Genomic DNA, 14,132 nt, shown 5'->3' with positions numbered 1-14,132 from the left:
CATATACCCACAGCCGAAGTGATTTCAACGCCCACCCTGAGGCCTCACAGGAGCAGACTGGACTCGTCAGCGCCTGTCAGTCATGGCCTATGCTCCTTGCTAAGCCTTTTGTCTTCCTGGACCAAGATCCTTAACCTTTGTCACATCACTGATTTGGAGTACCTGCTGGATCACTTGGCAGAAGTGACACCAGCTCTGGAGTACCTCAGTCTGCTGGGCAACGTGGCCTGTCCCAACGAACTGGTCAGCTTGGAAAAGGATGAGGAAGACTACAAGAGATACAGGTGAGTGTCCAGGGATTGGAGCATGGTGGGAAAAGGGAAAAAGAGAAGCTTTAGGGGATGATATTATACTCTGGGGTACATAGTAGATGTTTGGTAAACATCAGTGGGCTTCCCATGACAATGTTAAACTTTTACCTTTTGGTAACCTACAGCCATTGTCTCTCTTGGTTGAGGTCACAAAAATTAAGAAAGATGAAAAGTTATTGCCTTGTCCACTTTTTTTGTGAAGTGCCAGATATTAAGTATTTTAATACTTAATATTAATTTAATACTTAATATTTAATACTTAATACTTAATATGCAAGTTATATGGACTTGTCACAGCTACTCAGCTCTGCTTTCATAATGCAGAAGTAATCATATGTAATTTGTGAACGAATGGGCATGACTTTGTTTCAGTAAAGCTTTATTTACAAAACAGGTAGCAGGCCAGAAATGACCCATGGGCTGTAACTTGCTGACCCCTGCTCTGTGTTGCAAGATCTTTCTGTGGTCTGTCTCAGCATCACCTTGAAGAGAGAGATGACTTCCCAGCAAAATTTAGGGAGCTCATAGACAATCTAAAGATGAAGTCCCACAGGCCCATATCTCTCCACCATAGAGCTATGCTGTGGTGCCCACCAGCCATGCGCTTTGATGGGCTCCAAGTAGAAATGCTTTTCATTCTTCTGTCTACTTCTCAACCATCTGCTTTAAAAGCCCTGATCCAAAATCATTTAGAGAGTCTTTTTGGTCTTACCCATTTTACCAAAGTCACTTAATTTTCCTTCTTCATTTAAAATTGTCTGTGTTCTCATTGTGGATTGTTGTTTTGTAAATGCTTTAATGACATTTTCATGGACCTCTTTCTCCATTATGACATAAGCTCTCATTAAACACCCCACCCGAATAACTCTTAAAAATAACTTAATAAATTTTGTATATGTATATATGCATATATATACATCTATGTGTATATGTATATGTATGTGTACACACACATTCATGTACTTGTTCATTCATTCATTCATTCATGGGGCCAAGAAGCTACGTGTGAAGCCAACCATGTAGGCATGTTTTTGTTATTTTTTCTAGAATGAGGGAGGTAGAGAGGGATTGGTCTCAAGTACAGGGCTTATGAGGTTGCAAAAGGAAAAGAAAAGCTAAGAAAAATTTTTTTCTTTTCTTTGTGTACCATTAGCTCTCAAATAATTACTATTTGTTTTTTCTATTGTAACTGGTCGCATTAGCAAAAGCACTAAGACCAAGGTGTATGGGGTCAGATCAGAAGATCTGATGTGGAGTCCAGCTTTGCCAGTGAGACCTTTCAAATGGGAGGACAGTCTACATCAGTATTCCATAATCAAGGATCTGCCTCTGAGTCATCCAAGGTCTTCTGATGCAGTTGGTGGCAATTACAACACAACAGTCCATAGGTGTTTCTGATGTCCAGTTGGCTTTAGAATTCAGAGACAATCTGCTCCCAACCAGTTCCATTTCTTCCTTTACTGTCTCACACCATTTCATAGATTCTATCTTGTGTATTTCTCTCACTTCTTCATGTATTTCCACATCTAGAGAATGACTTCCAGTGGGTAGGAGCTGCGTTGTCTTGACTCTTGAAGCCTCATCAATACCTAAAGTAGTGCTGGATGTGAAAAAAGGGCTTGGCACCCTTTTTTTTTTTTTTTCTGGAGGTGGCTTGAAACCACCTTTCCTTCTCAGGAGCTAGGAACTTATAGGGAGATGCAGGGATATTTGGCCATCTCAGATGCCCACTGCCCATTTGGAATCAGAGCCATTTGGATATTAACAAATGCAGCTAATAAGCAAAGGACTATGATTCAGACTCAATCCAAGTGCTGGTTATGGGTCATGAGTCTTTAGGGAGGGCTGGATTCTACAAGTGTGGTCTATCTCATGGGCTAGCCTGGGCACACTCCAAGCCCATCCTCCCCACTCCAGTTCTGTTCCCTTGGAAGGAGTTGAGGGGTGCGGCTAAGGGAGGTGGTTTGTGAGTACACATATGACAAAGTTGCCATGAGAGGCTATATTCTGGAGGTCATACAAAACCAAAATCATAACTCACAAAATTAACTTAGAAAATTTACATCATCCACAATGATGGCAAGATGCTTGCACTCCGAGAGAAACAGGAACTAAGAACAGCACAAGGAGCAGTAAATATGTTCCCACGTAGTTACACATTCACTGCACAGCAACTGGGTGAAGAGTGGAATGGTAGGCTGATTCTCTAGCACATTTAAATTTTTTATTCATTTAATATCTTTATTTTTTACTGTTGATTTGATGAGTGCTCACACTTGTATATGGAAGATATAGATATGTATTTGATATAGCTCCATTCTATGGTCTGTAAGCAGATTCGCTTTGTCCTTCCTCGAGTTTGTGCTCCATTTGCCACTGAGAAATTTTAGGGTTTTGCAATATGACTTTTGACTCTAGAGTTCCTGTGGCATTTGTGTTTGTACAAAGCAATGCAGCTGCCTTTTTTTTTTCTTTTGGTAAAACATTTTCCTGGCCCTTCATCCACAAAGCATGAGGGTTGCCTTCCTTCTAGCTGTTACCCAGAGCCTAATAGTAGAGCCTCTATGTAAATTTATGTGACATTTTCACTAGAAAATTGCTTAAAAATGAATGATATTTCTACAGTTTACTGTTTTTCACTTTAAGTACATTTTCTGACAATATGTCTTCTATTAATCATTTAAGCAATACTAGGAGCCTTAAAGGACTGTATTCAGAAGCAAGAACCCATGGTTCATTTAGTGCTGTCTGAAAAAATTTCTTATTGATTGGCATCCTCTGTGGTTATGTGATGTAATATTTATAATATGTCACCCAGCCATACATCAAAACAAGTGTGTCTGTTGTTTCATTTCCATGGGAGATGTTGATTTCAAAGAGGTCAGCCCAGTTTTTAGGTCACGTTGTGGCCAACCACTGGACCAGAAATGGGAAGTGACTCGATTTGTGTAGTTATTGGAAATGGCATCACAGAGCTTGAGTTTCTATGGAGTCTTTCCTCCCCTCCTCCTACATTCACCCCTTTCACTTCCTCACTTACCCCCTGTGCACCCAGTTGGATTTTCTTGGCACACATCCCCACCATAAAACAGGCTCATTAAACTTATATGTGAGCATGAACATACTACCAAGTTGTTGAGTAGCACCCTGGCCTCACTGGGGCAGGAGCAGAACCATGCCTGGGGTTTCTCTTTGCCATTCATCATAGTTCATGGCTGAGAAATGTCCACGGCCCTGTTATTATAGGAGCTTAAACCTGTCTGTGATTTTCAGTGTGTACACACCATGCTGCTATTTTGGGATGAATGTTGAATGGAGGTGAATGTGATAATCAGCAGCCTCCAGGATTTGGGCAGGAAGAGAACAGCAGTGCAAGTCTTGGCTGGAGAGACCACCATGCTACTAAGAAACCACTTTGGTGCCCCTTGTGGATTTCAACACTAGCCAAAATAACAAATCAATATGGGAAAGCTGGGTGCCCAGAATGGTCTATTTCTTGCTTCCCTTGCCATCTCTTTTTTTCTTTTTGCTGCAGAAAGAACAATGGACTGAAGGTTAACAGTAGACAAGTCTGGACTTCACCTTTCAGATAAGGGAGTTGATCTCATGGTCTTTTAGCTCTTCCTCTGTCACTGAACCCTCTGTCGTTCATCCCCTCCTGCCACTCCAGTCTCTGGTTGGCCTTGCTTTCCTCCCTCCTCCGTGTAGGCCCTTCTGTATTCCTTACAACTTTCAGTTATTTAAAACGTGACACCCTTTCTTTGTTCCCCTGCACGGAGCAGCCCTGGGGCCTGCCCAGTGTCTGCAGCACTCAGCCAAAGGGAAGGAGGGAGGGACCCTCCGCCGTCTGGTCTCTCTGGGCTGCCACCATTTCCCAGATGAATAGGAGCTGTAAAACTTGTGGCTTACATAACCCAGTGAGCATTCTCCAGCTAATCTACAATCTGGGCTTTGAAGATCACAAGAAAGCAAAGGTCACGACCCAGAGATCAAAGTGACAGAAGCCCACAGAGTAATTGCCGGTTACCCTCTGTAGAGGGCCTTGGTCTGTCCTGTGGGTGTATTGTTTGCACAGAGACTTCAAACATGCTGCCGGTGAACTGTGAGGAAAATCAGCTGGCCTCTGCCAGTTGTCAGGCATTCATGAATGCTGTAGGTGAGCTCACCTCGGCTCATTAGAGTGAGATCATTGTCATCTCTCTGAGCATCTGCAGTTATTCCACTCATAGTGTTTGTTCATTCCTTTGTGGTCTTTATTGACTTTCTCACTGTCGTCATTTACTTGGAGGTGTTGGGGGGTGGTTATATAAGGAAATTGGAATAACAAGAAAGGACGACATGGACATATTTATTGTAAGTCAACTTTGAGCCACATAGAGTTCAAGCAAGGTAACATTTGAAGGACATCATTTGGCCCATCCCCTTCACAGCATGGATAGAGAAACTGAGGCTCAGAAAGGCAGCAGAGACTGAACCAAGATCACAGGGCAAGATACACTCAGAGTCTGGCCTCTTTCCCTATGCTATTAGTCCCCAAGCTTTTTGTTACAGAAACTTCCCCTCCTTTTATTTTTCTCCCCAACGCTTTAAAAGCTTTGGTCTCTCAAATAGACTGCACTGAAGCCATTGCTAACTTTATTATTATTATGAAACAGATACATTGAGCAGTTTATCAGGGCTTCTGTTCAGCATGAGGTAACCAGTGCTATTAAATTGAGTTAATGTAATCTAGTCAACAGTGAGGAAGCATGATATTTTGTTGGCAGACTCAACTATCCCGTCAAGCTTTGTGAAAGTTTGAGAATGGCACAGATCACCCATTGCTGCCTTCGGGGTCCCAGGTAGGGCACCAAGTAGCTTGTACCATGTCTTCCTGCCTCCAAAGGATGGAAGCAAGAAGGCAGCAAGAAATAATGCAAAGAAGCATAGACTGCCATAAATGGAAGAAAATTTCCAATGACCCCATGCCCAGTGCCCTCATGGACTGGAAACTTGGTATTTCTTGAATAGCGTGTCAGAGAAAGAAACATGGCAGCCAACCCCATTCACAGACCATGGAGGCCCATCTGAGCTTTTCTGTGGTTGTGCAGTGTTCCTGGGGAGCAGGCATCACCCTGGGGATAACGGTTACAGGCAGGGAGAAAGAACATCCTCCTCTCTCTCTGAGGTCTGGATGAAAAATGCCTGAGTGTCAGGACTAGAGCAGAGAAAATTGATTTTGGAGAGAAAGGAAAAAAAAAAAGTATTTTTCCTTTTCCTTTTCTCCTCCTAGCGGTTTTAGCTCTCTCCTTAGAGGAGTCCTTTAAGCAAATGGAACATTCTGTGAAAAGAAAGAGGACCTGAAAAGCTCGATGTGCTGGTCTCTCAGTTTTAGGAAATCTGTTTCCAAACAGAGACAAATGGGTGTTTAAGCACCTTCCCAGGATCCCTGCTCTCTTCTTGATAACCCCACCTTCTGTATCTCAGCCAAGAGCACCTCTGACTCTACCCCCACCCTTCACCACCCCCAGCCCTGGGGGCTTTCCCCCAGCCACCTTGAGAAGGTCAGGAAAATTGGAGTTGCCCTCTGGAGCTAGGGACGTGAGACTTAGAACTTAGACTGATCTCTTTTCATTAAGCAGTGCCCTGGCTTAACAAGCAGTTTTATAAATCTGAAGCTGTCTCCGGGTGTCGCAGGATTTATAGACGGGGGTTTCTGCCATAAAGTGGTTTATGATGGCTGCCTTCTGTGTTATTAGTAGCTGTCTCTTCCTTCAACCATTGCTGTTTGATAATAGCCTTAAAATACCCAGAATTACTTACCTGCAAACCCCATTCCCGATAGCCCCTGTTGACAGTCTGAATAAGTTTAGTGCCCTTTTGTTGTACTTTACCTTCAAAACAAACTGATTGAACCATCAATAGCTCGTGGAAGCTGACAGAGGGATGTCATCTGGACTAGCCCTTGTGATTGCAGGTTATCTGGGGGAGTTAACCTTCCCGCATTGTTAACTGAAATGTTTTATGTACTATGCAACTTTAGGATACGGCTGTGATAACCCCAGTAACTAAGTAATACATCACAGTAAAGAGATTTTGGTGCAACAAATAACCCAGGATTAAATTTACAAGGGTTGAATTGATATTGTAAAAGCCTTCATTCTGTGGCTTCGGGAATCCTCTCTTGTATTTTTATGGCAAACTTGTATTACACTCAGGATTGAAGCTGTGGCTTTTGACACCCTGACATGACCTAGAACAAAGGGAAATAGATCTCCCAGGACCACGAAAGGACAGGCAGGCAGGAAGCCCACTGACTTATCACTTGGCATTAATGTTTGGAGCCAGTTCCAAGCCATCAAGGGGCAAGAAGATCTGGCAGACATGGCCACTGGCTGGGCTCTGTGTACTGCAGGCATTGGGGCAGGGCAGGCCTTAGCAGAACTGGAAGGAGACTCTTACTGCTGCCTCACCACCCTCCTAATTTCAAAGTTATTGTTCCTCTTGGTGTTATTTTCACGAGGACGTTGGTTCTCAGCAGGACCAGCAGCATCAGCGTCACCTGGGGACATATTAGAAATGTACATTTCAGGCCCAGTTCCAGAAATACTGAATCAGAAACTCTGGGGATGGGTCCCTGCCGTCTGTGTGTTGGAAAGTCTCTAGGAAATACTGATGCCCACTGACGTTTGAGAACCACTGTGCAAGAATAGAAGCTCACTGAAAGAGCACAGATCTTCCGTATTGCTTATCTCATGTTGGCACCTGACTCAGGTCCTGACAGGCAGTAGCTGTTCCATAATTACTTGTTGAACGAGTGAATGTGTGAGTAAGTAAATGAAAGAAGACACCTCTGTGAAGGAACTTTGGACCCTGGGCTGAATCTCAGATGGAACTATTTGGGGCAAGTCCTCCTAGTGTCCCTCAGACCTCTCCAAGCAGCATCCACTTGGAAACTCAGGCTGGCCCTCGGGATGGGTGCCAAGTCGTCCCTTATTTCAGGGGGTGACTGGCAGCCTGTGTCATGGGCTGTCTCTTCAATTGTATAAGAAGAGTGATCTGAAAACAGCAGCTCTTTGTCATCTAAAATTTTTAACTAGCTTAAAAGCCAGCACCTCTCTCTCTCTCTTTCTCCTTTGATTTCAGGGCTGTGATCCAAAGTGAGGCAAAATGACAATGTGCGGTCTGTTGTCATCGTGGTTCCTGCCAGCCCCGTGAAGGCATCTTTCACTCCATCGTTAAACATTGGCTGATTTTCTAATACTGATGTTTTCTTCACCTGAATATTCATCTTTTCCCACCCTACACTTAGTGGGTGTCTTTACTCCCTGCGCGTCACTCCTGACATATTGTTTCTGTCTGTACATGTCTTTATTTGAAAGAGTCTGTTGTCATCAAGACTTTTCTGCTACAAGCAGAAGATGGAAGTTTTCTCTGACATTGACTGAGGCCGGTGGGAGCTCTACTGGAGGATAGAAAAGATATTTGGTGGTGGCTCATGCCTGTAATCCCAGCAGGTGGATCATTTGAGGTCAGGAGTTTGAGTCCAGCCTGGCCAACATGGTGAAATCCTGTCTACTAAAAATACAAAAATTAGCCAGGAGTGGTGGCACACACATGTAGTCCCAGCTACTTGGGAGGCTGAGACAGGGGAATTGCTTGAACCTGGGAGGCAGAGGTTGCAGTGAGCAGAGATCATGCCACTGCTCTCCAGCCTGGGCAACAGAGCAAGACTCCATCTCAAAAAAAAAAAAAAAAAAAGAAAGAAAAGAAAATATATTTGGGCATTTGGTGGCACTTTCTTGATTTTGGGTGCAGTTAGCAGGTATTTGGAGAGGGAAGGGAGAACCCAGGGTAGGAAAGAGGACAATAGATTGAGGCCAGGGAGGAAACAGGAAGTAGCCAGAGTCAAATTTCCAGGACATCAGGCATGGGGTGGACATTTCTGAAGGAAGAAAAGAATTTCATAATATTTTGACCTTAACAATGAGTCCTGTGAAGGTTATTCCTGCAGACCTCTAAACTATTCTCTCTGGCTTTGGGGTGGTCAGCCAAGTCTTTTACCTGGATAAGCATATGCAGGCCACTTGGTGATAATGTCACTGCATCCTTGTGGTGTTGCTTCCTCAGCTGGAAACCTCTGTGGCTGGTGGTGCCTTTGCCTGAGCTTTGCTTGGGCCTGCTGGGCTTGTTCCACCTACTCAGCCTGGCGGGCTGCACTTGGCTCGTGCTACCGGTTCAGATCCCATGGCTGCCAAGAGTGAGCCAGGTGTGGAGCTGTGAGGGGTACATGAGCAAGCAAGCACAGGGTCTGGCCACTGCACACAGCCAGGCATGCTGGCAGCAGTGGGCTGGGCAGTTCCAGGCACTGGCGTGGGCACCAGGTCCCTAGGAGGCTGCATCTGGACCAGGCATACCACAACCGGCTTCCACTGCAGGCACGGGGGAATGTGGTGGCACCTGGAAGCTTGAAGATGACAGGAACCACAGAGCCCCAAAGAGGGTGTCACAGCCTTGGCTTGGGTAGCTCTTAGGTCTGGGCTCCCCAAAGGGCCACAGCTCTTCTCTCTGTCTCATCACCCACAATGTGGCCAGCAGGGGGTCATGTTTCAGCCCTGTTTGTGTTACAGCTCTTTCAGTCCTACCATTTGGTGGGTCCCGAGTTCTTGTCCCAAATCCAGGAAGAATGAAGTATGCACACAACTGGAGGGCGAGCAAGGCAAAGAGGTGCTTTATTAAGCAGCAGTACAGCTCTCAGTACAACTAAAGTGAGTAGCTCCTTTCTGCAGGCAGGTCATCTCAGTGTCTGTGCAGCCCTCAGCAGAGAGGAGACCCAAAGTGGGTAGCTCCTTTCCAGAGGCAGGTTGTTCCATCATCTGCCTGAGTCTGGCTGAGTCTGGGGTTTTTATGGGCTTCAGAGGAAAGGAAGTGCATGCTGATTGGTCCATGGGTGGCCATGGCAGGGCCCAGAAAAAGTACCTTAAGTTCTCACTCCAGTTTGTGAAACTGGCAGGCCAGCCCCTATGCTTTAGGCCACCCCTGGCCTGATGGTGGGGTTTCACCAGAGACACGCCCCTTTCCACCTAGGAGCCTGTCTGCCTCGTGCTGCCAGCCATCAACCTGCTGACTACAGTGCCCATGGCACCTAGGCTGTTTGTGCCAAGGGATGCCTGCAGGCCCATGCTGAGTTCTCCTCAGCTGCCCCTTGGCCTCCTTGCTGTGCACGTCAGCACCCAAAGTCCAGAGGGGGCCAAGGTGTCAGGGAGCTGGTGTTTCAGTACTGCTCCAAGCATGTACACACCCAGCCAGCTTGTGACAGTGCCTGGGCTTGGCCACAACTTTGCTCCGAAATTGGAGTGGGCAGCTGCAGTTGCACATGGGAGCAGGGGCTCCTGCCCCATCAACTCAGGAGAGCTTGGGTTTCCCGCCTGTTTCTGGCTCCTGCCAGCTCCGCAGAGCAAACGGCCCCTACTGCAGCTGGTGTATTTGCAGCAATTGCTCCAGATAGGCTGCTACTGCCACCAATAAAGAGACCACCTTATGAATGTGGAAGGTGGCCTTGGAATCCCAAGGCTCCAGTGAAGATGAGTCACGCTGTTCCAAGTAATATCCTCATTGAGGAAAAGCTAGGTGCTTGAGGTTGCTTTTTTTTTTTTTTTTTTTTTTTTTTTTTTGAGACGGAGTCTCGCTCTGTCACCCAGGCTGGAGTGCAGTGGCCGGATCTCAGCTCACTGCAAGCTCCGCCTCCCGGGTTCACGCCATTCTCCTGCCTCAGCCTCCCGAGTAGCTGGGACTACAGGCGCCCGCCGCCACGCCCGGCTAAGTTTTTGTATTTTTAGTAGAGACGGGGTTTCACCGTGTTAGCCAGGATGGTCTCGATCTCCTGACCTCATGATCCGAGGTTGCTTTAAGGTGTGGTTCCTTGATGCCCATTTGAGATTTCCTATTTCTCCTTTTCCATTGAGTTTTCAGTCAGTAGACCCCTTTCTCTGTGCTCCCATAACCACTCTATGCATAACCTCAGTCTTGGCACTTAGCTATGCCGATTCCTAATTTCTCCATGTGAGTGTATAATTTCTGTTACACTGAGAACACCTTTGAGAACAGGAAGCATGTTGTAATCACATCTGTATCCCTAAGGCCCGGCATAGTAGGTGATCAAGAAATAGCTGTGCAACTGAAATAAACTAGTATGTTATTGACTCCATTCTAATGCCAGTTTTCAAGATGTGGTGAGAGTGAGCAAAGAAATTTGTCCCTGCCTTCAAGAAGCTTATAGTTTGGGTAAGGACATTAATGAACACCAAGAAAATAATTAGAAAACAACAAAATGTTAGCCTGTAAGGTGCTGATAGCATATTCTAGGAGTCCTGAGAAGGGAGAAAGCAATGTAGGGTTGAGGTATACAAAAAAACCTTCATAGGAGATGAGGCTTGAAAGATGAGTATATGCTGAGGAGGCTGGGTGTAGGAAGGAAATGACAGATTCCCTTGGAGATAGCCCATTGCTCTTAACACTGGGTGCTCACCTCTTGATAAGCAGAGTGGGGTGGAAACAATTCACTTGTTTGATTGATGGACTATGGAACCTGATGGAAAGCATCTTGGTTAGTGACTGTCCCTGATAAGGGAGAAGTATAGACACATATCCATACCTGTTATACATTTATTTGTGCATTTATATAACTATACCCTGGCCAAGTGGTTATTCTTGTCAACTCCATATATACCTATTTGAGGATAGTTAATTACACTAGCAGTCATTGGCTTATTTCTGGAGTCCGTATGTATGCCAAAGATTTTTTCCAGGGAAATGGAGAGCACCTAGCATTTGTTGGGCCATTAGTATCTCCTAAAAATTAACTCCCCTATTTCTACTTGATAATCTTCATAGGATAAAGTATGGAAATAACCACATGTATTATCGATGGATGATGCAAAAAAGTTATTAAGACCCCTGCCTGATTTCTCAAGGAAGCATTTCTCAGCTACATGTGTTCCTCACTTGTAGCCCACAGTCATCTAGGTCATTACATTCTATGATACAGATGACCCATAGGAATGGCAGTGACGTAAAGGGTACAATTAATTTATAGGTTTATTTTACTGAGAACTTCTATGTAGCCAAGAAGCTGAGCCTGTTTTCCAGACTGAAAGGAAGGGAATATGTTGATAGGGTGCTACTGGTTAACCCACGTGTGTGTGTGTTTACCTTTGAGCCTAGTATACCATTAGTGTGTGCTTCTAATGTTTAGTTGTGCATCTGTGTAAGATAGAACCATTCTGACTTCTCCAAGGAGCAATTGTTTATTCTTTGTGAAAGAAGAGAGGAGGAGCAGCCAAGGTCTAAGTTCTGGAAGACCGGAGGGTGTGGATTCTTAAAGATCTGACAAGCTGTCCGGATCTCTGAGGCTGCCACACAAACCTTCCTGAGTTGTCTCTGACTCTTGTCTTCCAGATGCTTTGTTCTGTACAAGCTGCCCAACTTGAAATTTCTGGATGCCCAGAAAGTAACCAGACAAGAACGAGAGGAGGCGTTGGTCAGAGGAGCCTTCATGAAGGTGGTGAAGCCCAAGGTGAGCTGCCTACTCGCTGTTCTTCACAAGGGATTTACATCTCATGGCAGTGCTTACACCCCAGGGCATGGAGAATGTCCTCCAAGTGTTTAGAATGCAGTTGGGATCTCACATGAAGAGTCCCTCCATGGATACATTGTTAGCCAAACTTGAAACAGGATTAGGTATAAATTGGATCTTCCTGTTTTACCAATAAAGCAGCACTATGCATAGCCCAATGGTGAAGTTCTGTAGGGGACTGCAGGTCTCCTTCTTGAAGATATTCACTAAGTGGGGCCTCTGCAGGTTTGCAGCTGAGAAAGGAGAAAAAGGAAAGCACTGGGCATGAGTGGGCTTCTGGGGTAGGTGGGATTCTTCCAGTACTTCAGAGGGGGCCTTTCTTGTTTGCTCCCAAAGGGAAGCTGGGGAAGAGTGATTTTCTTCCATCACAGGCAAGGGCTCCACAGCTCTGAGATATGATCAGTGTGGAAGGCGATGTTTTCTGACAATGTGTCCCTAGGCTGGCATGTGCCCCCCACGTGTATCTCTCCAGAGCTGATTAGAATGGTGTTTACTGACCTCTCCTTTACCAGTTGAGTCTGTAAGTGAATTTGGTGTCATCCTAATGGCAGCTCTGATGAGGCAGTGGAGATTTGGCTTGGGGTCTTGGATTCAGACACAAGGAGAGTTTTTAACAACATGAATGACTGTCTCTTTGGGAGGAGTTGGGAGTCCTTCAGTGAAGCCAGAGGCTGGGGAATGGACTCAATGACCCCTGATGACCTCCTTGGAGAACCTTCTGCCTTGAAGCTCTGTGGAGCTGTGTGTGACCTCCCATGAGATTGCAGCTTGTGTGTTGAAAACGCTGGCACTGATATCCTAGAAGTCTAGTTTATCCTCAGCTATTGACTTACAGCACTCTGCACATGCATTGGAAGTGATTAAAGGGGGGAAAGAAAAAACAAAAACAAAACAGAACAATGAAACATCTTCCATCAAGTTGCTCTGCTGGCAGCAGACCTCAGGCCACTTTCTTTCCCTGAATCCATGAGGTGCAACTTATTTTCCATTATGCTGAATAAAATTGCTAGCAGTTGTGGAAATGTATGATATGGAGTGTATATTACTGGCAGATAAATGTATTGTTACCTCTTTCAGCATGTGGGAAATTAATTGAGTGATTCATTTCATAGCTATTAAAGTGTTAACAGTGCTCCCTATCGAGGCACAGGTTTGATGTATTGCACACGACTGCCTGTAGTTGTTCTAGCTTTTGTAATTTTTCCAAATGAAATAATTTATTTCTTGGCCTTCTTTTTGTTTGTTTTTGGTGAAAACAGTTCAGAGATAGCCAGCATGACCAAACCAAGCAAAAGTACAACAAATGAACTCTATAATATCCTGGGTTATTATAAATAACCTGTCCACCCTACATATCTCATCTTCTTGTATACATCTGTATACATGTGTATACCTGTGTGCAGAGTAGATCAGTATTTCTCCTGTGATCATTGGCTTTGATGTTGTCACACAAAATCTGAAGGGGTAATAAATGTAGTAACCTCCATATCTGGATGGGGCACTCAATGCATGCCGCCCCCCATTCTTCTAAGGTTCTTGGTGCATAGATCTACAAGTTTTCACATCATCCTCTAAAGTAGAAGGAAGGGGTCATTGGCTCGCTTTATGGGTGAGGGAACTCAGGGCTGGAGAAGTTAACTGGGCTGCCCCAGGTCACCTGGCTAGTAATTATGGAGCTGGAGGTTTACCTTGTGTCTGACAACTGGGTCCACACTCTTTTCTCTCTGCTTTCTCACCCCTGGAGCAGTGAGCTAAATATTTACCCTGTGGATCTCCTAAGGTCTAAATGAAGAAAACAGGTAAGAGCAGGACTGTTCTGTTGAGTAGAGGTGGGGGGAATCGAAATCCTTCCTTGCTTTTGAAAGCATCTGAGACTGGCTCCTTAAAATCCAGCATTAGCTATTTCTGAGTCATTAGCAACATCAGCAGAAATGCCCTTCAGAGTTCCCAGTTAGTTTCTAATCAATTCTAGAATTAGTTCATGTTTATATGATTGACTCCAATATCCTTACTAACTGTATTAAGCTTTAAAAAGCCTGTTAAGAGTGTAAATTAGTTCAACCATTGTGGAAAGCAGTATGGCAATTCCTCAGAGAGCTAAAAACAGAACTACCATTTGACCTAGCAATCCCATTACTGGGTATATACTCCAAGGAATATAAATCATTCTATCATAAAGACACATACGTGTGGATATTCACAGCAGC

General features: G+C 44.9%; 1 protein-coding gene across 2 annotated transcripts in view; it reads left to right on the top strand.

The window, feature by feature from the left end:
- LRMDA (leucine rich melanocyte differentiation associated) overlaps positions 1 to 14,132 on the top strand; it is a 1,136,440-nt gene that overhangs the window by 618,610 nt on the left and 503,698 nt on the right. For both annotated transcript variants that reach the window (XM_025397503.1, XM_025397504.1), the window contains 2 exons: positions 145 to 284; positions 11,748 to 11,865. In XM_025397503.1, coding sequence (XP_025253288.1) covers positions 145 to 284; positions 11,748 to 11,865 — 258 coding nt within the window. The remainder of the gene's footprint in view (positions 1 to 144; positions 285 to 11,747; positions 11,866 to 14,132) is intronic.

The sequence above is a fragment of the Theropithecus gelada genome, chromosome 9 (assembly GCF_003255815.1).
Source record: "Theropithecus gelada isolate Dixy chromosome 9, Tgel_1.0, whole genome shotgun sequence".
Classification (NCBI taxonomy): Eukaryota; Metazoa; Chordata; class Mammalia; order Primates; family Cercopithecidae; genus Theropithecus; species Theropithecus gelada.
This window is presented reverse-complemented; position numbering and strand designations above follow the sequence as displayed.